This window comes from Thunnus maccoyii, chromosome 23 (assembly GCF_910596095.1).
Source record: "Thunnus maccoyii chromosome 23, fThuMac1.1, whole genome shotgun sequence".
Classification (NCBI taxonomy): Eukaryota; Metazoa; Chordata; class Actinopteri; order Scombriformes; family Scombridae; genus Thunnus; species Thunnus maccoyii.
In genome coordinates, this window is record NC_056555.1 from 25,031,664 (window position 1) to 25,058,563 (window position 26,900).

The following is a 26,900-nucleotide window of genomic DNA, read 5'->3' on the forward strand; positions in this document are numbered from 1 at the left end:
GACACAGTTGTAATATTTGAGGAATGATTAGATCGAGTTTTAGTGCAACGAGTCACATTATTAAAAGAAAAAGTCTTAATGTGACGAGAATGAAGTTGTAATATTTTAAGAAAACACAGTAATATTTAGAGAATAGTTGTAATATTTCAAAAACAGTCATTATATTTGAATAATAGTCATAATATCTACAGAGAAAAGTTATTATGCGGAAAAGTTGTAGTATTACAGAAAACGGTTGCTATGACAACAAAATGCCTTGTGTTACGATTATATTTGGTATGTTAGAGAGATATTGAGCATTGAAGTAAAACACTGCAGCTTCATTCAGTTTTCATTCTTCAGATATTGAGACCAGAGTTTAAATTAATCTGCAGTTATTCATTTTTCCTGCTTCTCAAAGGAGACAGTTTGTCATATTCGATAATAAACAGAATATGTTTGTTTAAGTTGGGTTTTTTTGTGATTGTGACAAGCATTTCTCACTTTTTTTTCTGACATTTTGTGTACAAAATTATTAATCAAGACAAAAAATTTGTAGATAACTCGATAACAAAAGTTATTGTTAGTTGCAGTATTTTCTATTAATATAATGATTTTTAAAGTAAAAGACCCCGAGCAGTGACGTTAATGATTCATTAATAATCAGATATAGACAGATATTTTCAGTTTGGGTTGATACCGGTCTGTCTCTGCTCCTGTGTGCAGGCAGGAAGTCCAACATGGAGGAGGTTCAGGACGAGCTGATGCACAGACTGACTCTGGGTCGCAGCGCTCAGAAGAAGTTTCCGATTTCTTCTCGCAGCAGCAGCAGTCTGGCGTCCGCCAGCATCTCGTACGACTCGTCAGCAGACGAGGTCAAAGCCTGGTTAGAGACCAAAGGCTTCAGCCCAGTGTGAGTCTCTGTTCATACACACTTAGTTCTATTATATATGTATTATTATATATAATGTTAGTGGGAGCTGATGCACTGACATGATTTACTGTCTCCTCTGCACTGAAATAAGTTGGTTCTCTTTTTCTCTCGTCGAGAAGCTGACGGCAAAGTCTAACTTTACTTTTAACGTTATCAGATGAAGAGAAATGTCCTCCCCTCATCCTAGAAACGTCTTTGTGCTCCCTCATGGCAGAGTTTACATCTCTGATCAGTCTGATCTCCGGCTGTGATTGGCCGCCGCAGCCGCAGTGACGTCAGGTTGCGTTTCTCCAAAAGTTGACTCTGGCTCGACTCTCCGGCTGCAGTCCGGTGCGGCGCCACAGCAGACGAAACGCACTACCCTTATTCTAATGAATGGGAGGACTGGTGTTTTCGCCGCACCGCCTGATTTGCTCTGAACACGGCCTTTAAGTCAAAACTATGATGTACTACGTCAAAATTACAAGATAATTAAGATTGTGACAAAATTCAAAATTAGGAGATAGAACATCAAAAATAATTTTTTGGGATGTTAAGCCAAAATTATGACACAAGAAGTTAAAATGATGACTTTAAATGATACGCCTTGAACATAAAAATTATGACTTTTTATATCAAACTTCTGACACGCTTGGTTTAAATTTTGGGACGTCTCCTCCCTGCAGCACCATCACCAGCCTCGGCGTGCTGACCGGCGCTCAGCTCTTCTCCCTCAACAAGGAGGAACTGAAGACGGTTTGTCCCGACGATGGAGCTCGAGTCTTCAGCCAGGTCACCGTCCAGAAGGCGGCGCTGGAGGTGGGTGTCGCCGCTCGTACGTGATGTCGTCACCGTCACCAAAACAGATTCGTATCACAATAAATTCTTAAATATCTCATTTAAGAATTTAGAGGGAAAAAAAAAACACATACAAAAATGTCAGTAATGGCTTCATGAAACAATCATTGATTATGAATCGTTATTTATGAAAAATGTCTTTATTTTATAGACAGATTATAGATGTTGGAAATAATAAATTCAGTTCAGTTTAGTGTCAGAATGTCAGTCAGTCTTTAAAATGGCCATAAATCCATAAAAGCTTCTTAAAGAGTGTTTAACTGTTTTGAGTGAGCTGGTTATTGGATATAATCGGGTATTACTGGATATTATTGGATATATGTTGGGTATTATTGAATATATATTGGGTATTATTGGATAATACTGGGTATTATTGAATATATTTTGGGTACTATTGGGTATTGTTGGATATATGTTGGGTATTATTGAATATAGTTGGATATTATTGGATATATTTGGTATTATTGGATAATACTGGGTATTATTGGATATATATTGGGTATTATTGGGTATATATTGGGTATTATTGGGTATATATTGGGTATTATTGAATATAGTTGGATATTATTGAATATATTTGGTATTATTGGATAGTACTGAGTATTATTGGATATATATTGGGTATTATTGGATATATATTTGGTATTATTGGATATATTTTGGGTACTATTGGGTATATATTTGGTATTATTGGATATATTTTGGGTACTATTGGGTATATATTTGGTATTATTGGATATATTTTGGGTACTATTGGGTATTATTGGATGGTGTTGTACAGACGTTAGCTCAGGCTACAGTTCTTGCAGATCAGAGAGCTTCCAGTCAGCTAACTGGTTCATCAGACAAACATGAGCAGCAGCAAACAGGGACGAGCTCAACAGCTAAAAAAAAAAAAAAAAATACTACAACACCCATGAGCCTCTGCTGCTGTTGCCATGGAGATGAAGCCAGTTAAAGGTGAAACTCAAAATGCTTTGCCGTAGAGTTTTTTAGCAAAACACGTTTCCATAGTTGCTGAATTCATCCAAAACTATCTCTGTGATTGGATGTTTGTTGCTGAAATGCACTCTGGGAGACGTAGTTGACTTCTCTCCTTCAGTTTTTATGTCCACAGGTTGTCCTATCACGACATAAACTGGTCACAACCCCTTAAGAACCGAGTTAAAGCATCCTTATCAAACACGTTGACAGGTTTATGCTGAAACAAACAAATATCAATACACTTATCCTCTAAAATCTCTGTTTTCATATGTTTTTGAGAGCTATAGTTTATGTAGCATGTTAGCTCGTTCCTGTTTGTCGCTGTGTGTTTTGTATCTGGAAGCTTTGGTCTGTTGAGGGTTTCTGTCTTTACGTTTTCTATCCCCCAACTCTGGCAAGGTCTGGTGTGTGGTGTCTATTTCCCACCTGCAGGTTTTCTTCTGACCCTCCTTTGATCTTCTGATTCTGTTACCACATTCATTAAGGTATCGTGTTCACATACAGATGTTCATGACTCGGTTCTGTTGGCCAGATTTAAAGGAATAATAGATTCCATCAGATGTAAGGCTCTTTGCTTTTGGTTTTATCAAGCTGATTTTCTCAGTCTGATGACACAGATAAAATCCAAAATACTTGACTTTGACACCTGTCACATGTGACTTCACTGGGACTTGTTATCGTCCCCAAGTCCAAAAGTAAAAAGATTTTCTAAAAAATTTCCATCAACCGACTCTTTCTCTTCTTAAAAACATAAATACTTTAAATCAATACGACAGCAGCCAATCAAGTTGTTTGATTCATGGACCTGTTGGACTAGACTTTGGACTTAGGTTGGGGATTAACAAGTCCCCCTGACTTGGGGATTTGTTGGTCTTGATTTGGGACTAAACTGCCTTGACTAGGCACCTAACTCTCCTGTCTTGGGACTTGTTGGCCTCGACTTGGACTTGATTTGAGACTTGTTGGCTGTGACTAAGGACTTGTCGCACTTAAGACTTGTTGGATTTGACTCGGGACTTGTTGGTCTTCACTTGATGCTCAGCTGGCTTGACTTAACTTGAGACGTACTGTTCTTGACTTGAAATGTCAACTGTCTTTACTTGGAACTTAAGTTGGGGACCAACTAATCCCCTTGACTTGGGACTTGTTCGTCCCTGTGGGTCGTACTCATGTTGCCGTCAGCTATAGTTCTCTTATAACCTCTTGAATCTGGCCGTCAGGACGAGTCTGCACTCGTTTCATGTGTAGCAGCATTTTAAGGTAGCGTCAGTAAACTTCCTTAAACCCCCCTGAATGAACCAGCTCCAGAACATCCCGCTACGCCTGTTGACCTCTGACCCTGTACCCAGGTCTCTAAACCTCACCTGTCTCCCTGTGACCCCCCCCCCCCCCCCCCCCCCCCCTACCCAAAGAGACCAGGATGTAGAGATTCTATTGGCTGGAATGAGATCTGAAGAGACGAACAAGTTTAGATTTGATTAGCAGTAAGCTAATCGTATGAGTTGGTCCGAATGGCCACATCACATCAACTCAACATCAACTCATTCTGACAAAACACCAGTTTTTTGTACAATCTGGGTGTTGTTTTATTTTACAGGTTTGATTTTCATTAACATCTGTTCTAAAACCATTCAACTCCCCAACTTCAATGATAAGATTTGGAAATTCAACAGCATCAGCATGTAAACAAAGTTTAACAATAGATTTGAAACCAAACTATCTTATATTTTAAGCCAAAACAAAAGGGTTGGAGAAAAATGTGATTGTGATTCATCTCTTTTATGATTCTAAAATGGTTCAAAGGTTCCAAATGTCAACTTTTGTACATCATCAATAATGTTTTAGTTTCTCTGGTGATGTCATGATCCTGTTTTTTGGCCCCAATCAGAGTTTTGACCCTATACTTATATAAATATATCTAAATACTGATTAAATATGAATCTATAAGTTATGTTTCATATTGAAATCTAGTGAACTAAAAACATGAATGCAGTAAAAACCTGAAATAAGAAGCCGTTTTTCTACTTAGTGAAAGATTCCCAACCCTAAATACCAAACATGCACTCAAAATGTCCTCTGTAATATGAATCTGTGTACATTCAAATATACGGAAAGTACAGTAGGTCAAAAATCTAAACGGAATTGATTTTCAACCCCGACCCCACTTTTCACTTTCAAATATTTTTTTTTTATATTTGTCATCAAGGATAAGAATAATAAAATAGGAAATATTCAAACCCAGATTGTACAAAAACTGATTTTTTTTTAAAAAAAAATATTTTTTTGAAGAATGCAACTATAAAGCTTTACTCTAAGAGATTTCATTCTGCTTCATCATGTAGGTAAAGTTTGTGTAGTTCATAGTTTTCAGAGATTCCTACAAATCCAAAGACCGACAGCCTTTTATTTATTATTTAAACTAAACACTCCAAACATTTTGTTATTTTTAAACAAAAATATATCCTTGCTGTGATATTGATCCTGTGTGAACAGTGTTGGTAAGTAGAAACCAGTGATAATGTTTCTGTGGGGATCTCTGGATCAGCTTTTAAAACTTTATTTTACCTGAAAAGCTTGAAGCACCTTTTCACCTGCAGCCGGTTGCACAAAGATCAGACATCAGTTATGCATTAATTATTAATTATATTAATAATATTAATTATGTCTGTATTTTTTCAGTGTTTATTTATACAAATTATCTTAAAGTATTAATTTTAATTGTGTGATTATTTAAACATTTATTTTATTTTTTGATGAATAAGTCATGTTTTGTCTTCCATATATTTCTGCTTTCAACAATTTTTTTTTAAATTATCTGACTTTATATCAGACTACAGACCAGTTGAATGAGACTGGTTTATATCTCAGTATACCAGTCTAACAGATCTTTGTGTGACCAGTTTAGAAAGCCTGAGAGGAAACAGTTTGTTTTTTACCCAGCATGCACCTTGACTCAACCAGCTGACTGTAGAAACGTTCACCCTCACGCTCTTTACAGCTCGCAGCGGCAGACGCCAAACGCTTCGTGAGATCTGTGAAGACCACTGGCTGTTTTTACATGAAGCTTTTAAAATCTAATTCTAATAATAACATTTTTTATTTTCTAAGTATTTGTTTTCTTTGCACACGTGCTGCTGGTGTTTACTGAAGAGTTTGGTCACGTTAGTTTGTTTAGAAACGGCTCCAAAGACTAATAACGGAGATTATCAGGTATAAATCAGGGGTTTGGATACACATGAGATTTGTTGACAAGACGAAAAATATAGAAAATCACCAGAATGATCCTTTAAACATAGAAAGTACGACGACACACTGTTGAGTGATTTTTATTTCAAATGTGATCATGAATGAGATTTTCTTACTTTTTGAACAGAACCTAGAAGTTCTGGTTTCGGCTGAGGGAGCTCGTTATGTTCATGCAAAGATGGGAGATATTTTTTTAGATATAGACTCATGTAACCACAGCCAGTGTCTGAACAACCAGAAGATTTTCTCATCAGTTTTGAAAAATCTTCTGCCTTCCAGCAGTGCAGGACAGCAGGACGCTCGCTAGTTTGCTGGCAGAGACGCTCAGTCGCTTCAAAGCAGCAAGACTCAAGAGATGAAGATTTTTTTCCATTTTGTGTTTTGAGTTCATGTCGTCTAACCAGCTGTTTGTCTCTGCTTCTCTGCTCTGCTTTCCTCCCTTTTGCTCTCTGGATCCTTTCTCTCCATCTCCTCCTGTCTTCCCTCTCTGTGTCTCCAGAAGAGTTCAGGCTCTGAGCTCCAGGAGATCATGAGGAGGCGGCAGGAGAAACTGGCAGCCAGCACCTGTGATTCAGGGGTGGAGTCTTTTGACGAAGGCAGCACCCACTGAGCATCCACATGGCTTCCCTCCTCCCCTCCCTTCCTCCTTTACTTCATTTTTTTTAAAATTTCTTTTCAAACTGCAGCCTGCTGTTTTCTCATACTCTTGATCCTCAGGCGGCGGCTGACCATGCAGAGTTTGTGGAGATCATGCGGCGCCGGCAGGAACTCCTCAGCTCGTCTCCATAGAATAAAACAACCTTTGGACCGTCCAGTATGTCGGGAACACACAGAATATTCTGCCATGTTTGCCTGAAGCTCATGTGAACACTTTTTGGGATTCTGGATGATGTTTTCTCTTCAACAGATGTTGAAAAGTTTTGTTGGTGTTTTGTAAAAAAAGAAGTGAAGAAAGGCTGCTCAGTGGCTCATTTTCCAAAGCGAAAACCTCTCAGTATTAATTGTAGAACGGCTGGTATGTTTTTAGCTTCAGTTTGTGCTTCACATTTGTTTTATTACATTTGAGTCACAGCGTTCAGCATCTGTTTTCTGAAAAATAAATCCCTGATGATCTCCAAAAAACTTTGAAGGTATTTTAGAAACCCTCAGTGACTCTGGACCACCTGGTTACACATCTCTCTGCTCGATTTGTACAACGTAAAACAAACTTTAATTTTATCTGTATTAATTTAATTATCCTGAGAAAACACCCTTAACTCTTGACCTCAAGATAAAGGGATAAAAAAAAAAACGTACTGATGTAGCAACTATTCTCAGCTGCTATATGAAAATATATATATAAAAAAGAAGAATGTATATGTATAGATGATACCTGATGATGAAACTACAAGATAAATGTTTTCACGGCGTACAAATGTCACTTTAGTCGTACAGCAGATAAAATGTTTTTTCAAATCCAGATTGTTATAAAAATACAGAGTCCTCAAAGATATTTCCTGTATGTAGAAGATATTAACTTGTTTATACAAATGGTCTTGTGGGAACAAGATGTTTTGTAAGCACAACTTATTATAAATGGTATCTTCACACTAGATGCTGTCTATAACACGGTAATATATAACACTCATATTATGTGTATGTTGTTGCAACAAGGTCATATTTTGTATATGCAAGATAGTATTTATATCCAACCAGGGAATATTTAGATACTATAAATCTTACTGAAGGTCACCTGCAAAACTACAGTGTTGTTCAGAAAAACTGAAACTCTGTGACTTGAATGTAATGAGAATATTTAAGAGGCACAAACTGGGGCTAGTAGTTGATATGACTGATGGGTTGATATATTCAGAAAACAAAAGAAATTTAAAACATAGTAAATGTTGGCCTGAACATACTTGTTCTAGATCATAGACTGGTAAATATAACTGTACATTTCAGATTATTTGGGCCAAGAGAATTATGATATTCACAGTATATATACTCTTTTTATTTTATGGTTATTCCAAAAGTTTAAATAACTTCAATAAATTGATGATAGAACAGATCAGCTGAAAAAGCAAATAAGTGAAAATTCTGTCCTTGAAATGCACAAGAACTTTATTATAATGTCTAATTTATGAGCATCCTGTGATTTAGAGTTAGTGACGCAATCATTAAGAAACAGATTTCCAGATGATATTAGATTTGGTGATCAGCATTTTTGCACAATAATAAAAATGTTAATGTTTCTCAGCCGAAGGCGATCGAAGAATCAAACCTGTAGAATGATTCAGAATCACAGTTTAGTATTTTTAATGACTGTAGGTTGTTTAATTAACTCTCTGTACAGATGCTACAAATCTGTTTCTGCTGACTCTTTCTTGAAGAGGTCAAAGGTCGTCCAAACTCTGAAATGAATGTAGTCTGCTGACTCAGCGAAGCTCCCACTTTGAACTTCATGGATGTGATTACTTCAGGCTCCGCCGACAGCAACAGGTAGAAACAGTTTCATTAGTCATCTTACGTCATCATATGTCACCGGGTAGATTAAAGTGACGGTTTGTTATTAATCATGTTAAGTTACAGACTGACTGATGTTATTAAAGTCAGTTAATGACGACTTGTAAAAGCTCTGAGACTGAATGGTTACTAATCTTAAATAATATGTAACAGTTTGGCAGTTTTGTGGACAAAATACCAAATTAATGCACGTTAAAAAAAAAAATGTAAGTAAGCTACTATTTAAACTGCTTTCTGCAGAGAGAACGGGAAGTGTTTATGGATTATTTCCTTTTTAAAGTTGCTTTGGAAATCAATCAAAAACTCTTCTAGAAGCTTGGTGACGTAGTGACTAGTCATATGACTAGTTGGTGAACTGCTGTAGCTAGCTGGCAAGCTAACCACTAATTGTCACAACGGTTCTCCCTGCTTCTTACTATTTTCTCTGTACTGTGCCGTTAACTAACGGTGAGTTAGCAAGCCCGTTAGCATAGCTTAGTTGCTAACAGGACAGTTCATTGTACTACAGAGTACCATACCCAGTTCAATAAATCTGGATGTTAGCAACACAGCTAATAAGCTATGATAGCTTCCTCCATTTTTGGACTCTCCCGCTCTCCGTCCCTCAAAAGTCAGCTCTGTCAGGACGACTTGCTATTGGTCAATTACGCAAATCCACAGGTCAAAAATCACCAAAATGGAGTTTAAGTTGATGTAAAAATTTCCGCAAATTTACTTTCAATCCCAGCAAGAAAATCCTCTGTTCGCTGTGGTTCTGAAGGAATTAATTAAATTAAATGCTGGTGTGATCTAACAGTAGCAAGAGAAACGTTTCGGCTCAGTGATTCATCCAGCTCATCATGACTAAATGCTGCAGCATCTCTGGCTCTGTAGTAGACAAAGTGTCAAACACTTCTTTTCTCTTTTTCAGTTATGTTGAAGAAAAAAAAGCTGTTATAGCATTTCTGACAGTTAGCAGAGCTTCTGTCGCTCTACTTATTTTAGCCGTAGAGTGCTGGACACAATAATATGATGCTAATCTAACACATCGGGGCTGCCATCACTTCAGTAAGTTGACTAATGGGACAAAACACTAAACAGTTGTGTAGTTGGAGTTCTGCTTCTCAATATCCTGTAAATTCTCAAATAGTTGCCCCAATGACTGAGAGAACAAAACCTTTATTATTTTATTTCCAGTTTGCCAGTTAATGCAAGCTCATCACTTCCTCCATGTTTACCTGCTGTCTTGATAAATTCAGTACAATGTTGTATAATGTTCATTTCTACAACAGCCATGTCATACTCACTGCTGTTCAACGCTCGCCAAGTTTCCATCCAAGTGTAGCACAAATGCACTTGCGCTTTGAATCACTCATATTTCCAATCACTTCTACTTTGCTGTTTTTGTTATCAATGTTAAATTCTGTCAGTGAACTTGAACTATTTCTGATGTTTCCATCAATGCTGCCCAATGAGCATAATCCCAACCTTTCAAGGTGAACTTTTAGTGTAAAAATTAACGGGAAGTTTTTGAGTTTTGTTGAGGACAATCAAAAAAAAAAATCAAAGAATTGAAAAAAAATAGCAAATGAAAACTGTATCAAAGACAGAAGAGAAAGTGGTGAGTTTGACTTGACTCTGTTGTTGGAAATGTACATTGCTCAACACTTAATTTACCATATGAGACATCATAGTACAGGTAATTCTCCCAATATTCAGTTATTTTTGTTTCTTTTTTTTTTACCTGGATTTCATTTGTTCGTGCTGGCCACGAACTTGCTCAGACTTGGATGTTATTTGAGAATTTACAGTAAACTCGTAATCTGTATATGTTGTCTTGTAAACAGTGACCAAAAGCTGTTAAGAAGTTGGTTGAATGTTGGAAAACCATCAGCGAGCAAAAAAAGATTAAATCTACAAACACAAACTTAATAACACAATGACTGTTTTTGATTAAAGCACCAGATCATCCACTGTAGCTGGAGAAAATGTGTATATATATATATATTAAATATGTACTGTATATGCTTGCATATAAAAAAATCAGCCAGTACACTCTTTACTCACTGTCGCATTGATTGTATTGACTTTGTTTTACACTTATGCACTTAAGTTTCTGGGGACATTTCCTGGTTGACTATAAAGGATGTGAAAAGTGGAAAAAACAAATAAAATGTCTGTCTGAAACTGTAGCACAACACTGTAATAACATTAATGATTAAAGCTGGGTAGTTTTACAGTTTGTGGATAATTGCTGTTAATGAGAACAGAGTAAAGTTGCTTTATTTAGTGAACTGTCCTCGTACTCAAACAGTTCTAGAAGCCAATCAGAAAGAAATGTTAGCGAGAATTCACTACAAAAATGCATTTGTACGTGTATAGTTTTCATTGTGCCTTTTCCATATAAATCTGCTCATTCTGCAATAAAACATTTACAAAAATGTCATCATCGTGTTTATACTCCCCGACCCTGATGTCTGCTGGACTATGCTGAAGAAAAGCCAATGGAAACCAGGACAAACCCAGTTTTTAGTAGGATTTGTCTACTTATTCTTTGATCAGATAATTCTTACCAAAATCATTTGTCCATTTTTAGACTTTATTTTACTCAGACAGTTCTTGTACGGCTGCTTGTGTTTAAATATTTTACATTTAATAAATTTGGCTGCTTTTGTCCAATGATGGGAAGGATGGGAAGGTTTACATTACCAAATTGCAAAAGCCACTATTTTATTTATAAAATAGGGTTGAGTGTCTTAACAAGCCACAGAGCGTGATATTTCTAGTCAGCAACTGTTTATCTGTCACCTTTAAAATCGATCAGCTCTTACTGTAAATTTAAACAACAAAGAAACTTTCAGATGTTCACTTAATGTCACTTATGTCCTCTGTCTGTCTGATTGTCCAAAAATTGTTTCGTTGAAGAAGGAACTCCGCTCTGTTTAACTGTGTTGTTTGAAAAATAGACAGTGGGCTGTGTACTTTTTACATAAAGAATCTCGTGTAAATTATCTTAGCTAGCTGGATACTCAGCGGTTGACAAGAGTAAACGACAGATAGCTGGTGAACAAGCTGTCTTCAAACTTTTAATCTCGTCATATTACCGTTTTAAACATTTCACTGTAAAGTCTTTCAATATGGACCTCCACGATTCAAAGCTCTGAAGCAATTTGTTCCTCTAGTTTGTGAAGCTAATGTAACGTTAGCTTAAACAGCTAGAGTGCTAAGCTGTCAACTGTGACATTAGGGTGCCATGCCATTGGTCTGACGGCCCCATTATTCCGAAATCCCGATAGTTCACTAAACTTCCATTGGACCGAAGGCCCGTTAGTCTGATGGCATGTTACCCTGAAAAGAAAAGCCCTCTGCTCCGAAAATACACACTCTCCCTGGAGTTTTTAGCCTTTTTTAGTTTATTTTGACCTGCAAACACGAAGATACTGTTTACAGTATGCTTGCTAACCCTAACCCTTGTCGGAGCAATGGGCTTATGTTTTCGGGATAACGGGCCATCAGACTATTGGGCTTTCAGTCCAATGGGACATTTTTCGAACTATTGAGATTTTGGAATATTGGGCCTTCAGACCAATGGGCAGTCTCCGTCATCAGGAATTATCAGTCAGATATCTGATAACTGATGTGGTTTATCAGCAGATTGATATTAATATTATAACCAATTATATATATGTTATCAGTAAATACAACAGCAGTGCAAAACAAAACATTTTGATATTAAACAGACACATTTTGTATTCTAGCAGATGTCAGGAGCGGACCAAATGTTGAGATTAATGCAAGAGACAGGAGTGTAATACTAACATTTAATATTTTTGGCGTTATCCCAAATGTCTTGATTGTAACATAAATGTAGGCAGTGATATTTTACTACTTTACCAAATTTGAATTTCATGATTATATTTGAATATTACTGAATGATGTCAAGTATACAACTAAAGTAATATTTTAATAAACATGAGCTAAATTGGTCACATTTTCTATAATTCTTCATAGAAAACAAGGCAAGTTTAGTCTGAAGCTGACAAAATATGTAATAGTACAGAGCCAAATTTGGGCTTTATAACACAACTTTTGGGGAGACTATACCAAATTTGGGGATTAATACAAAATCATTAAGGTGAAATATATATAATTAGTATAGTAATCCCCAATGTTTTGATTGTAATATAAATGTAGAGGATGCTATGCCAAATTTGTAATCATTACAAATGTGGGGAGTGTAACAAATACATTTTAAGAAAAAAAATTTGAATGTCAATTATAATTGACTACACATAAATATGATTGCGTAATGTTACGTTACCCACTAATGCAATATCTTAACGTAGGCTAAAAAAATTTTATAATAAAAGAGTGAAGTTCACATAGAGGTTGATTTTTCTCTGACTGGCTGTTTTTAAACCTTGAGAACTGAAACAACACAAACTTGCATTATTTTATTGTGATTCTTTTCATGTAGAAACAATATATATATATATTTGTAAGTATGTGTATGGTGTTTAAAACTATGTAGACCACCAATACAGGCCTAGAGTTTAATTTATAGAAAATAATTTACAATTTTTAATTTCAGCCGTGAAGTAAATATCAAAAAAATGTGTTTTTGGTATTGGTACTGAAACTTGCTGAATCAGCACTCCTAACAAAAAACTTTGAATAACACCCAGCCCTCATCACTACACTTATGTAGTTTGTACATAGAAACTGAATCACAACAAATGTAACTGCAACATTTTATTTTGTTCCAACACGCACACACACATTAAAACTCTGTGACAATGATCTGGGTTGAGATCATCCCTCAAATTTTAAGTGACACAATGCACAAGAATGGCACCAATGACGTACAAGTTTGACTGGACACACACTAAGCAAGAGAAAGAATTGTAGAAGAGTGTACAGTGCTGAGCTTTTGAAAATTGTCTGCAGGTTGTCTGTCAGTTTTTATTTTTTTATTTTATTTTTTTTTGACAGTCGTACCAAAGTGCGTTTGACTGGCCACAGACGAGTTCTCCGTGTCCACATGACTCTTTTGAAACAGCTGAGTTTCCAAACATCCAGCTTTCCACGGCGACTCCGAAGCCCCAAAAAAACGAACCGTCGTAGTGATGAGAGAACTTGGCTTCTGGCTCAGGTAATGATTCACATATACAACAACTTTTAAAAAACAAACCTCTAAAGCAACAAAGTCATCTCACAAGAATTACTTCGTAATGACAAGTAGAAACAGAATAGTTAAGCAGTAGTAGTATGTACAGTACATTTGATATCTAATAGTGAAATGTAACTTATTTCAGATCGAGTGGCGACCGAACCAAAGTGCCGAACCTCTGCGGATCTGAGACAGCAAACAGGTAAAGACTTCAGGTGTTGAATCAGTTTGAACCACAAGGCCACAATGACGAATCATTTTACAAGTCAACACTGACGAGTCTAGCGGCCTTTTTACACACATTCATTGATTTCTTCAAATTTTTTACAAATTGGATGCAAGGTGTGGTCAAAATAATGCAAACAACAGTCAGTATAGGCTTTTCCTTTAATCACATTTTAGCATTTAGGGAGCTATACCAATTTCTTTTATAATATTAGAAAAAAATTTAGGTCTATACAAAATTTGGGGGTAATACATTTTGGAAACACCTATTTTTTTTTATTTTTCTTTTTTTACATTAAAACAAATATTCTACAAAATTTTACAAAGTTTGGGGACACTATCCAATTTTGACATTGAAAATTGTTTTTAACTGTTAGCATTTCAGGGAATCAGTTTGAACCACAAGGCCACAATGGAAAAAAAAAGTCAACACTGAAGTGTCTAAAGGCCTTTTTATGCACATTCATTGATTATAATAAATTGGACACAAGGTGTGGTCAAAATAATGCAAACAGTCAGTATCTGCTTTTCTTTTAGTTAATTTTTTGTAATTGGGGGTTATACCTTTTTTTCCAGTAGAACTAATTGTGCATGAGCAAAATAACATCAGTATTGTCTCTTGCTTCATGTAGGCATTTGGTTTCAGTTATAATACTGATTAATCCATATTATTTGGTTACTTTTTAGATCAGAAAATGACCAAATTACATCTTAATTTTAAAAATGTTATACTGTGTTTTATCTTGGCAAAGTTATTGTAAGGCAGTTCATAAGACAACAGTAAACGCTGATAATTGTTTTGTAGTATTTACACTCTGCAAAGTCAGGTTTATTTGCTGAGGATAAATGTGCAACAAAAAACTTTGTACAGAAAACTTTTTTGGCAGTAAATTTTAAGAATTTTTATTTTATTGGACCTTTAACAATAACAAAAATCTTTAACAAAAAGAAAAGCCATTCATTTTGAACTCTTAGCCAAACCTTGTGCTGCGTTCATTTTGACGACACCCTGTACATCCTGAATAGAGTGTAAAACTTTGGGTTGAATGAGGTCGACCACTCTAATCTGTTCAGTAGACATTCTCTACAGTCATCAAGGAAGTGGGAAATCTGGATTTTTCTTTTGCCCTTCAAGTCAATATGTTCAGTAGAAAGATGGTAAATGACAACAAAATGATCGTAACTAAGTTGATCTGATAACTAGCAGACAGACACCGATGCTTCAGAAAATGGCTTCACAACAATTTTCTGTACATAAGTTGAGTGTTCAAGACAGATATGCGGTCGGCCCGAGCCATGATCAGAGAGCCACCAGGGGGCCCCAGAACAACAGAAATTTTGTCACAATTGTGAGTATTTAATGCTACATTCATTGAATTTCTTACAATGCCCAAAAGCTTTTCCAAATTCCAAAATGTCCTCCCAACAAATATAAGTGGAATAATGCAAAATTTGGGGGGATAATACAAGAATTACTAATTTCACTTGTGACATAAATAGAAGAGAGAGATATTAACGGTTTGTTATTAGTGCTGTATAATATTTTAGGGCACTATACTAAATTCTGCCATTAAAATCCTTGTATGAGCAAAAGATACTAAAAAAAATTTTTTTTTGGTGATATACAAAATTTTTTGGGGTATCAAATTTCTTTTTTGGGGGGGTACTCCAAATTTGGAAATTACAACATTTACGCCATAACTTTTGATGGACTATTACAGATTTTATCTGTAAAAAGAATGTGCCAAATTTTAGCGTTTGAAGCGCTATAGGAATTTTTTTCAATTATGAATGAATTTACTGAGTGTTACACAAAATTTTGTGATCATACCAAATTTTACAATCGTTTTAGAAAAATTTGGATTGCAACAAAATTGCAGGAGTGTAAATTTGGATTCATAACAACTTCTTGAGGCACTATACCACATTTTGGGATAATAACAGTTTTGAATACAAAAATCATAGGGAGCACAACATAAATTTAAGATGTGTTGTACAAAATTTTGGCCATAATAAGATTTGGGAGCTTTGTAAAAAATGCAGTGAATGTATCTTAAGACAAAATGTTATTGTTTATTTTATGAAATGACCCATTAAACCAGGTTAAGCTTTGAGGTCATATTTGTAGTTTTATTGTCCTTGACTGTAGGAAAATGAAATTCAAGTTGTGCTCGGGGCCCCTAAAAGGCTCGAGCCAGCCCTGAAGATATGCTGAGCAGATATGTTTCTGTCATTTCCCAACATGAGCAACATAAAGGGAAACTTGATATCAGGTCTTGATATAATATCTCAGTGGTTTTGGCAGTTCAACTGTCTTCAGATACTGTCAGATATGATCCTTTTCTCTGCTGGAGGATTGTTGCCGCCAATGTGATCACAAAACTCAGAGGGTAAAAACCTCTACGGTTGTCTGAAGTTCATCTTCAGACTGAGACACATCCTTCGTTAGAAAGAGCCCACAGCTCACAGGACAAATATCGAGCAACATGGCTGTACAGCAGTCCTCCACAGTCAAAAGCAGCAGCAGAAACTCTTCCCTTCTTCTGTCAGCAGGTCAGGCAGCTCTGAGGCCTCAGTGCAAATACAAACTACCTCTCTACAACCACAGTCTCTAGCATCTAAACTGGCCTCTAACACGCCGTACAGCGACGGGATGGCAGCATGAGGCCGACATGTTTCCACGTTAAGACGTTCTTTCCCTTCCACTGTTTTTGTGCCCTTTAGTTTTTGTGCAGACCCAGCAAACATTCAGACGTTTAACGGTTGATTCGACGGACAGAATAAAAAATTTAGACGCTGCCTGTGTCGAGCAGCATTTAGTAAAATCAGGACTGCAATATATTACCGATCAAACACTTTCTGAAGCTGCTTTATAGCTTTCTGTACATTAAAACAGAAGAATAAATGTGGAGATACTTCGGCAAATGAACAATTCAACGACTGATAAAAATTTACGCACGGTGAGCATCTCCACGCACAATAATGCTTCTTAGTTGCTGTTTTTAAAAGCAAACACTTCACTAATTGTTTAAAAATCAGCTTCAACTTGCCAAAATGTAAAATTTTGTGCTCATTTTGGATCCAGAACTTAATCCTTCGTCCAATGCTTGCTGGGTTCCTTCAGTGAATATGACCTGTGCAGCAGTCCTGGCAGTTAATCAGCATGTTAGCGCAGGTGGTGGCTGTAATAGTTAACATGTTATTGTCCCGTGTCAGGTGGCAGTGTGTAACGTTGTCCGTCCTCACTTAGCAAGAAGCCAGGAAAGCTGCACGTAATTAACTAAAACTAAAACTAACAAATGCTAAATGACTTTCAAAGCGGAGGAAGAGGCCAGTGTGCTTGCTGGTTTTTCAGCTACTCCTGAGATTAAAAAACATAAATAAAATGGAAAAACTGCTGACTCGGTTCCACTGACTCGTCGCCTCACGTTGTCTGAACGTGGACGGACACAGTGTAGACATCCAATCACTGGACGGAGCTTGTTAATGCTCCGACTCCTCCGACTCCACGTTGACGTGAGTCAGTCCAGTTCAGAGGGCAGGATTGTGGTTGAACATGTTGGTCAGTCAGTGAAGGCTCCTTAAGGCAAAACTCCATCCCATGCTTACACCAATTCAAACAAAAAACTGGATTTCACTATTATTTTTTTTTTTTTTGTCTCTTGTGTTGTCGAGATGTTCTGCTGTTTTTTTTTTGATACTGATGATGAAGCGGATCTTCTTCTGCAGAGAATGGATGCCTGAAGCACAGGAGGTTGGGTGTGTTCACAGCCTGCAAGATGAGGAAAAGGGATTTAATTTTCTTTGAATTTCCTGGAAATTTTATGAGGAGATTGCAGGTATTTAATGGTTAATTTTGAGGACATTTTACAGAAAGAGTGCAATTTAGAACAAATTATAAAATGGGGGAAAAAAGGTTACTTTGGTTGAGTTGTAGTATTTGTAGTTTCATATATAGTTTTTTTTCCAACAATTTCATAAAAGTAGCTGCTGTGTTACTGCTAATTCTTATGTAATTTGGTAGTCTTAGGGAAAGAGTTTTTAAGTAAGAATTTAGTATATAAATACTAGTGCAAACTGAGTATTTTCACTCATTTATCAAGAATCTTTGCAGATTAACTTGGAACCCAAATACAAGGAGTTTGTACTTAACTAAACCAACTTGTACCTGTCCATGTCCTACAAATGTACTGTTAAATACCTGCAAATTACATTTAAAAGTTTCCAGGAATTTGTTATAAAATTAAAAGACCTGTAAAATGAAGCATTTCCATTTAATTTAGTTACATCAGGATCTTTACAGCTAGAGGTTGTGTTTGTTTATTTCTCTGCAGGTTCATAGAGTTAAATTTGTCACCAGCCTTTCAGCCAATCAGAACAAAGGAGGAGTCCCGTGGTGAGTTTTGGTGGCGAGACTTCAGAGGATGCCGGAATTAAAAGGTACTTTGCTTCCAGAGACACATTGTTTTTTTCTGTTGGTAAATTCAGAATAATTTACAAAATGTTTCCTGAAAAGAATTATGTCATTTTGTACTAATTATTTTGAAAAAAGAAAAACTGTTTAATTGATACATTTCCAATTCAATCATTCCAGGTAATTCTGAGTTTAACCTTTTAGTCTGAAATCCGTCTACAAGCAGAATACAATTCAACATGTATTAAGAATTCATATTTTACTAGGGCTTAAATGTAGCTGTTCCTTAAAAGAAATTCATATTTTTCTCTATAATTCATACTGAAATACACAACTTTCTTTCCGTTCTTTCCAGTAAACTTCATACAAAATTATTCTGAAATTACACACTTGTAAAGATTTCTTGACATTTTCACATCACTACAATAACTTTTTTGGAGGATTGTGCAATCAAAAATGTATTTATGATTAAAGTTTAAGATACTATTCAAAGCTGCTTTAAAGCTAAAAAAAAAAAAAAAGAAAGTCATGGAGCAACCAGGTGACCAGGTGGTTTATAGATTGATGGTTGAGTTGTCGTCTTCAACCAGAACGGAAACAACTCGACATACTTGATTAAAATTTACGCACATTAAAAATAGCAATAAACTACAACAAATCAGCTTCCATGTGCCAAAATGTAAAGTTTTGTGATCTTTCCAGGAAATTATTCAGAAATTATGGAATCATAAAATAAAGTAGAATACTAAAATTTTGGCTGTGGGCAAAAGAACTAATGTTTAGTTTAGGTGTGGATTTTTAAGACGAATTTTTTTTAACATTGCTAGATATGGTAGATTAGGATTTTGTAGACGTTTTCTATTTTTAAAATGAGTTTTTTGGAGGATTGTGCTGTTGAAGATACTGAAGATATCTCTAATTATTGGCCAGATTGCTTTAAAATGCTCCCTGATCCCCAGAGGATGACACTTATCGATTTTGATGCTCAAGGACAAACTAAGACTTCAGATCATTGTAGTTAAATTGCGTTGACAGTTTAAATTTCATGCTGTTCTATCTGTGCTGTTCATGTTTGACTCACGTCTGGAGGAGTCTGCCGTCATTATGTCTTGCTGGCGTTCTCGTAGATGACGTCCGAAGTGATGGACTGCTGCTTCTTCTTCTGCCACATCAGCAGGACACACTGATGGATGAAAACGTACTGCTCCTGCAGACACAAAACACATCATCTGATTAAAACCTGAAATCATCTGAAAACAGTCTGTAAACTGACTGAAGAACTGAATTATTCTTCATCATATTTTATTCTGGATTGCATGTTTGAGTGAGTTGTACACACTGTTTATCAATCAGAGCATCATTTTAGAATCTCTTTTCACGTTTTACATCTACATATGTTCATTTCTCTGATGTAAACAGACGTGACAGCGAGCATCAGCGGGCTCCTCACCTCAGTCTGGACCATGGACAGACGGTGTGAACGCATTTCAGACACCATGCCCAGGATGTCGGCGAACTCGTGTTCTCTGATGTGCTGCATCAGACGGTCCAGAGCGATGAAGGTCCCCGTCCTGCCGACTCCAGCGCTGAACACCACAGAGCAGAAACATGCAGTAAACACCAGAGGTGGAAAGTAGCTAACTACATTTACTCAAGTACTGTATTTAAGTACAGTTTTGAGGTACTTGTACTTTACTTGAGTATTTCCATGTGATGCTACTTTCTACATTTCAGAGGGAAATATTGTACTTTCTACTCCACTACATTTATTTGACAGCTTTAGTTACTTTTCAGATGCAGATTTGACACAATGGATAATATAACAAGCTTTTAAAATACAACACATTTTTCCCTCTAAACTTCTCACATGCTTTCATTTCAATAAATGTTCAAATGATCCAATATTTCAGCATAAATCAAAGATTAGAGAAAAAGTCCAAAAACTGAAAACAGATTTGTGTATCAGAACTTTGTTTTTTCTTCTTTCCTCTCCCATTAATCATCTCACCACCCCTCAGATTTATCTGCTGACCCTTTGGAGGGGCCCGACCCCTAGGTTGGGAACCACTGGACTAAACTAGCTAACTGTATATAAAGTAGTGTAAACTAGCTCCACCTCCAGCAGCTACAACAGTAACATGCTGCTCTAACACTGATGCTTCACTATTAATAATCTAATGATGTCATATATAATAATATATCAGTCAGAGGGACCAAACCACTACTTTTACTGCAATACTTTAACTACATCAAGCTCATAATACTTATGTACTTTTACTGCAATACTTTAACTACATCAAGCTCATAATACTTATGTACTTTTACTGCAATACTTTAACTACATCAAGCTCATAATACTTATGTACTTTTACTGCAATACTTTAACTACATCAAGCTCATAATACTTATGTACTTTTACTGCAATACTTTAACTACATCAAGCTCATAATACTTATGTACTTTTACTGCAGTAGGATTTTTCATGCAGGACTTTTACTTGTAATGGAGTACTTTTACATGTCTGTATTGGTACTTTTACTGTAGTAAAGTATCTGAGAACTTCTTCCAGCGCTGGTAAACACACATCATCATCATCATCATCATCAGACACATACAGTAAAACATGGATCATCATAACGGCAGTTCAGGATTCATGAAGTCTGCCACAACAGGAATAAAATGTAATGGATGACATAATGCACATGACATCATCTGTCTAATTGTATTTTTATGGCTGTTACCTTTCAGGATGTGATCTGTCTTCCTGCTCTGAGACTCAGTGTCTCTGAGCAGGTCATTAAGTTTCCTGCTGAACCAGAAGATAAATGGAGCTATAAAGTCAAACTGAACTCTACACTTCACTGATTCACTCGCTGCCTCGGGACACTTAACATGCCCGCACTGATGAAATTATTTGACTGTTTTACTTGATTTACTGTCTTGTTTAGAAAAGTTTGTGAAATCAAAAGGTACATTTAACGCATACAGATGAGATAATAGCAGCTTGTATAATAACATCTCATGATAAAACTAGTTCAGCTTTTTTAAACCTTTTATACTTAATAAATATGAAAATCAGTGGTTAATGTCACACATGTTCACTTATTATTTTAATGTCTGAGATCTGGATATCTGCATCATAAATCCAGTTCTAATGTATTAATCTAATGCCAGTGTGTTTACATGCTAACATTAGTTTTCTTCTGGCGCCTCCATCAGAACAAACTTTACATTTTTACCCTGCTGTTATTAAAGATCTAACAATATAAAAGTCCCTGCCGATGTGGGCGGGAGACCCCTCCTCACCTGCAGTGCACTATGATGGGGTCTTTGGTCCTTTTGGCCTGCTGACGGACGATGTGGACGAACTGCAGGATGCTCTCGATGGCGTTGACCGTGGGGACGCCGTGATCCGGCCAGGAGGTGTAGTTCAGGTGGAGGATGTCCTGAGTCTCATCTGCCTGCAGGGGGCGACAAAGATATTAAAAAAAGCCAATTTATAGGTCTGATTCAAGAAGGTTTGTGTTTTTTGTGATTATTTATTTGAGTTTTTACATGATTATATCCACAGCTGGATGCATCACTTGTGGTTTTTAGAAACTGGTACTCACATATCCCAGTCTGAACTTCCTGATGGTCCATTCTGGTGACTCGCTTTCAGAGAGCATCTCCACACTGATCTCTCCATACATCACAGGCTCGTCTGTGAACGGCCAGTAGTGATCACACTTCACCTGAAAACACAGGAAACACAACTGTCATGTGACCCAGTGCAGCGGTTTGGCTCACTGATGTGGTTTTCATCAGATATATCAGCTTAGATACACACACACAATACTTGTTAGTAGATCAGTTCATTGTTGGTTGGTTGGTTTGGTTTGTATTTGCATTGACAAATAAACCTGCTGCACAACATGCTGTTTGGTTTCCACTTGTTGTTCCAGAGCTCATTTTGATGTGGAGCTTTAACCTGGTTTGACTTTATTCTCACAGGTTAAAATCAAATAAAGTCACATAAATAACAATAAAACATGGTTGTGCAGGGAGAGAAATAAAGCTCAGATGAGCTTATTGATGACATGTGACTGAATAATATGAAGAGAAAAACACATTCACACTTAAAATATGATTAACTGAGATTAAAGCCTGTTTAAATCTGCTCTGAAGGACTTTGAGGAAGAAATTTGAACCGAATAAGAAATTTAGTTCCATTAGTCAGGACCTGTATGTGACTGAAGATGAAGATTAGATGATTGTCTGGTTGAGTAAGTTTAGTTTTAAAATGAGACATACAATTATTTTAAATATTTCCAATATTTGAATTGTGTCTTATATATAAAAGGACATGATATGATCAATGTTGAGAGGTTGAGTTTCCTGAAATAAAGAAGCTGACGGGAGCAAAGATTTCAGCAGGTTGTGTTTTTATTTTGGAGAATTATTATATTATATTATATTATAAAATGAAAAGTAAGAATAAGTTAAAGAAAAATAACAAAACAGCTTCATTTCCTGATTACACTAAGATATTTAGTTACTTCTCATTGACTGTGAGGACGAATGAGATATTTAAACCTCATTTGACTCTTATAATATAATATAATAATAATATATTTTGTTATGGAGGAATGCTGGTCAGTGGTCAACTCATCAGCGAAGCCTTCGATGTCTTATGCTGAGAATATTTATTGAACGCTTGGCCAAGCGGAGAACAGAAACAGTAAACATGGAGGTGTTCTGCACCAGATGCTGCCTCTTTACTGTTCTGAGAATGAATGTCTGACTTTTGGTCTTTAACCCAACGGATCATCCCACAATATGAAAAATGAGTCTATTGGTTCGTTAGTTTGTAAACAATGAACTGAAGACTTTACCGGTGTTAGTTCAGGTCACTGTCGGCACATTCTGGTTTGAATGTCTGATTATGCCCATGAATCTACGCAGCCAACCTATCTGTGTTGTCTAGGAAGGCCCCCTCTGACCTTGGTAACCATGGCAACACCGATTTACCCTTTATCAGAGAGGATTCTGCTTCCCCAAACATCAGTCACTCTAAGTCTCAAGGAAAGGAGAGAATGTCTCCTTCAAGGCCCAGGCTTGACCCAGTATAACCCAGTTCTTAGCCCTTAAAGATGGAAAATTCCATAACACATTTAATTTGTCCCGCATTTTTCACTCATAGTGAAACTCCAAGTGCAGCAGTATTAATAACATGGAACTCACAACATACAGAGTTAAGATGAGAAAGCCTTCCTGAATAGAAAGGGTTTCAGGCCTACGCAGACTATGCAGCTGTAAATCTGTCTCCATAAATGTAAAGACTATTGTGTGACATGTATCTGTTTCTGTGAACAGAACTCGCTGAAGAAAAGCAGGAAATGAAGTGTTAACTCCCTTTGAGGTTTCCTCTGTGACAGGACAGAAATAAAAAAAAAAAACTCACCCTCCGCCGCTCGTTGCACTGCGTGAGCATGACGACGATGGGAGATTTCTGCTGCAGCACCATCTTCCAGAAGTCGTTCCGGGTCTCGGGCAGCGGGCCCTGCGTGGCGATGTACTCTTTAGGATGTTTGTAGCCCTGAACGCCACACGGCAACACAAAGAGTGAAGAGAGAGAAGACATCAAAACAGCATCAGAGTTATTGACAATGACACAACAACACAGATGTAACACCTCACCTAAGGGCGAGGACCCTATTGTTTTTCGTGTGTTTGTTTGTTTCTTTCTTTCTTTCTTTCTTTCTTTATTATTACGCCACTTCAGACCTAAATTTGACCCCCTAAACATGCTCAAAAACTCACCAAATTTAGAACGCACATGAGGTCTGGTGAAAAATTTGATAAAATGTAAAAATTAACCTCTAAAGTGCCAAAATGTGCTCTCTAGCGCCACCTATGTAACTAAAATGGCCGCCACGGCCCGTAGGAATGTCATAGAGAGATCAAACCAAAACTCAATTATTCATCTCATCAAGACCTACAAATCATATGCTGACACCCCTGACCTAAATCCAACAGGAAGTCCGCAATTTACCCATGAATGTATGACTTTGCGCCAATTTTGGACCCCGAACAAACACTATCTCCTCCGAGGGCGTTAATGGTATCAGCTTCAAGCTTTAATAGGTGACTTATGACACTGTACTGAAAAAAGTTGTTAAAAACTTTGTAATAACACGAACGGTTTGGATTTTATAAGCCCTGAAAGTTGCAGTGCCACATCACACCTTACAATGTAAACCAATGGGGAGGCAATCTATGGGCATGAACTTTGTGTCAAACAGAGGCTTCTGACGTCTAAACTATAAGTCTGACCACTTTCAAACCTGTATCAATGGATTCACCACAAAATTTCCTACTAAAATATGACTTTTAATGTAAGATTTGGCCAAAGTCATGGGATTTATGAGGATATTTCACAAGAAGCGTACTCTAAAATCCTCCTCTCCAACTGCTCCTGGTGATGTCACTCCCTCAGTGCTGTGAAACATTCCGCAATACACACTCATTATAAAATCACAGGAGGAGCAAGAAAAGACTTTAAAACTCACACTCTAATATCTCAAAAACAATAAAAGATAGAAAAAACATGTAAATTCAAGATTTGTAGGTCAAAGTCTCGTGACTCATTTAAAGTTCAAATGAAGTTTGTATCTAAAACTATGTGGAAGCAGTAAATGTTCAAAAAGGTGTGGGTTCACTCACACTCTCCATTCAAATATATGAGTATTTTTCTGTGTCCAGCTGCAGTTACTTATTGTCTCTACACACCTGACAGCACACATGTCAATCACACTTTCAAAATAAAAGCACACCACACTTGTAAGAAATATCCCTCATTTTTAAAAAGCAAAATGATCTGATCCTGACGGGCCAGAGTGCGAGGTCCCGACCAACACTGCTTGCAGCTTTAATTTCCATTGCTGTCATTATCTGCGGTTGTTAATTTGAGACACCAGCTGTTCTCATCTATCCAATAGCACAGCGACACGCTTCTATGGTTAGCCTATCATCCTGCTGCTGTCTTTATAAAAACTTTTCTCTCTCTCACTGCCATTAGTGCGTTCATGCTGCTGTTATGTGCGTGTCACTAGCTCCCTATCACCGCCTAGTCTTTGCAGATTCATCAGATTCATCAGCCTCATCAGTGTCAGCAGTAGTCATCAGCACCACCAGAGTCTTGACTCCACGGGGGGGGTTTATCTTGCCCCTCGATTAAAAACTCTCCCTGTAGAATCTGAGCGCCAAAGTCTTTCCTGACCAAGACTTAATTACACTACATCATCTGTTAAAATAAACTATTATCTTTACTTCTTTCACTGTGTCTCTCCTGACTGAATTGAGAATAAATGCAGGTTTGTTTTGAGGAAGTTCACTGTAACTGTTTCTTCCAACTTTTCTTCCTGATTTTCATTCTTTCATTTCAAGAAGGACGAAAGGACTCGTGGCTGAAACTGGTTTCCATTTACTACATAGTCTGGAAATGTAATTTGTAACATTAGTGAGTAGCAGAAACTATACAATAAATCAAAACTATCAAAGCTCTGCAGAGTACAATACCCAGGCAAATGTATATTAATGTGCTTTATGTGCATTAAAGTAATGTAGTATCTGGTTAATTATCTATTATAGAGTAATACACTCAAGTAAAAAACACTAAAAACTAAATTAAATATAGAAATTCTGTTTGGATGACAATTTAAAGTGTGGAGCCAATAAATCATAAAAGACTTAAACATATCTGAAATTAATATTCAGTATATGTGTATTAAGTTAATGCTAAAATATTATTTTAATAAAAGTTCTTCTAGTGTAATTTGTTTTTAGCTTTCAATATTTTTAGTATAATTTATCATTATACTACTTATAACGTGTTTGAAGTAGTGTCAGATTTTTAAAAGCTTTTAGGGTTTTTATGTACATTTGGTGCTATTTTTAATCATTTTTAGTTAGAACCCTTCAGTCAGTGTGACTTTTCTTATTATCTTTCCTTATTTGTGTTTAAGTTGTTATTCTTGCTGCTATTTGACCAGAACTCTTTTAAAACAGATTTCAATGTTGAGATCGTGCCGTTTAAATAAAAGTTATAAATTAAATAAAAAACAACACACTAACACGGACATGCAGTTACTCACAGGTATGTAGTTGGCGTTGATGTAGTCTGAACCTTCGTCGTTGTGCATCGAGATCAGTTTCACTCGACTGAAGTCGTCTGCAGGAAGATTTAAAGATTTCTCAGTTAATCATCAAACTGTTTCATTTCTTCATATTTCCAAACTGCTCCGAGTCTCACGGCTTTATCACAACTTCAAACCGAACACGTGAGCAACATGATCTGCGGCTGCTGCTCTAATAATTCGTTGATAACTCTGTGATGTGAATATTTGAAGACATCTGACAAATTTACTTTTCTCTACGTCTCAAAATACTAACAAACCTTGCACCTATTTGATACGCCTAATTGGTTTTTGTAACTTTAATAATTCAGAGTCCAACCTTGATGAAAGATTGACAGGATACTTAGTTATTTACACTATTTTGTGGCGTACCACAAGGATCTGTTGTTGGACCCTTATTATTTCTTATTTATATTAATGATTTAATGACGATATTAATGATTCATTTGTCTT

General features: G+C 36.5%; 2 protein-coding genes across 14 annotated transcripts in view; one reads left to right on the forward strand and one right to left on the reverse strand.

Annotated features, from left to right (window-relative positions):
* Window positions 1-15,593, forward strand: part of eps8a (epidermal growth factor receptor pathway substrate 8a) — a 49,604-nt gene extending 34,011 nt beyond the window's left edge. For 8 of the 9 annotated variants that reach the window (XM_042403068.1, XM_042403066.1, XM_042403069.1 and 5 more), the window contains 3 exons: window positions 706-892; window positions 1,579-1,711; window positions 6,480-10,907. In XM_042403068.1, the coding sequence (XP_042259002.1) occupies window positions 706-892; window positions 1,579-1,711; window positions 6,480-6,590 (431 nt within the window). In that variant the 3' untranslated portion in view covers window positions 6,591-10,907. Of the gene's footprint in view, window positions 1-705; window positions 893-1,578; window positions 1,712-6,479; window positions 10,908-13,453 lie in introns of those variants that run through there. The other variant, XR_006093846.1, reaches the window with a different exon arrangement.
* The window catches only part of ptpro (protein tyrosine phosphatase receptor type O), a 70,953-nt gene continuing 57,251 nt past the window's right edge, over window positions 13,199-26,900 (reverse strand). For all 5 annotated transcript variants that reach the window (XM_042403051.1, XM_042403049.1, XM_042403048.1 and 2 more), the window contains 7 exons: window positions 26,406-26,482; window positions 23,714-23,848; window positions 21,882-22,004; window positions 21,577-21,731; window positions 19,721-19,856; window positions 19,352-19,477; window positions 13,199-17,628 (listed from right to left, as the gene is read on the reverse strand). In XM_042403051.1, the coding sequence (XP_042258985.1) occupies window positions 19,373-19,477; window positions 19,721-19,856; window positions 21,577-21,731; window positions 21,882-22,004; window positions 23,714-23,848; window positions 26,406-26,482 (731 nt within the window). In that variant the 3' untranslated portion in view covers window positions 13,199-17,628; window positions 19,352-19,372. The remainder of the gene's footprint in view (window positions 17,629-19,351; window positions 19,478-19,720; window positions 19,857-21,576; window positions 21,732-21,881; window positions 22,005-23,713; window positions 23,849-26,405; window positions 26,483-26,900) is intronic.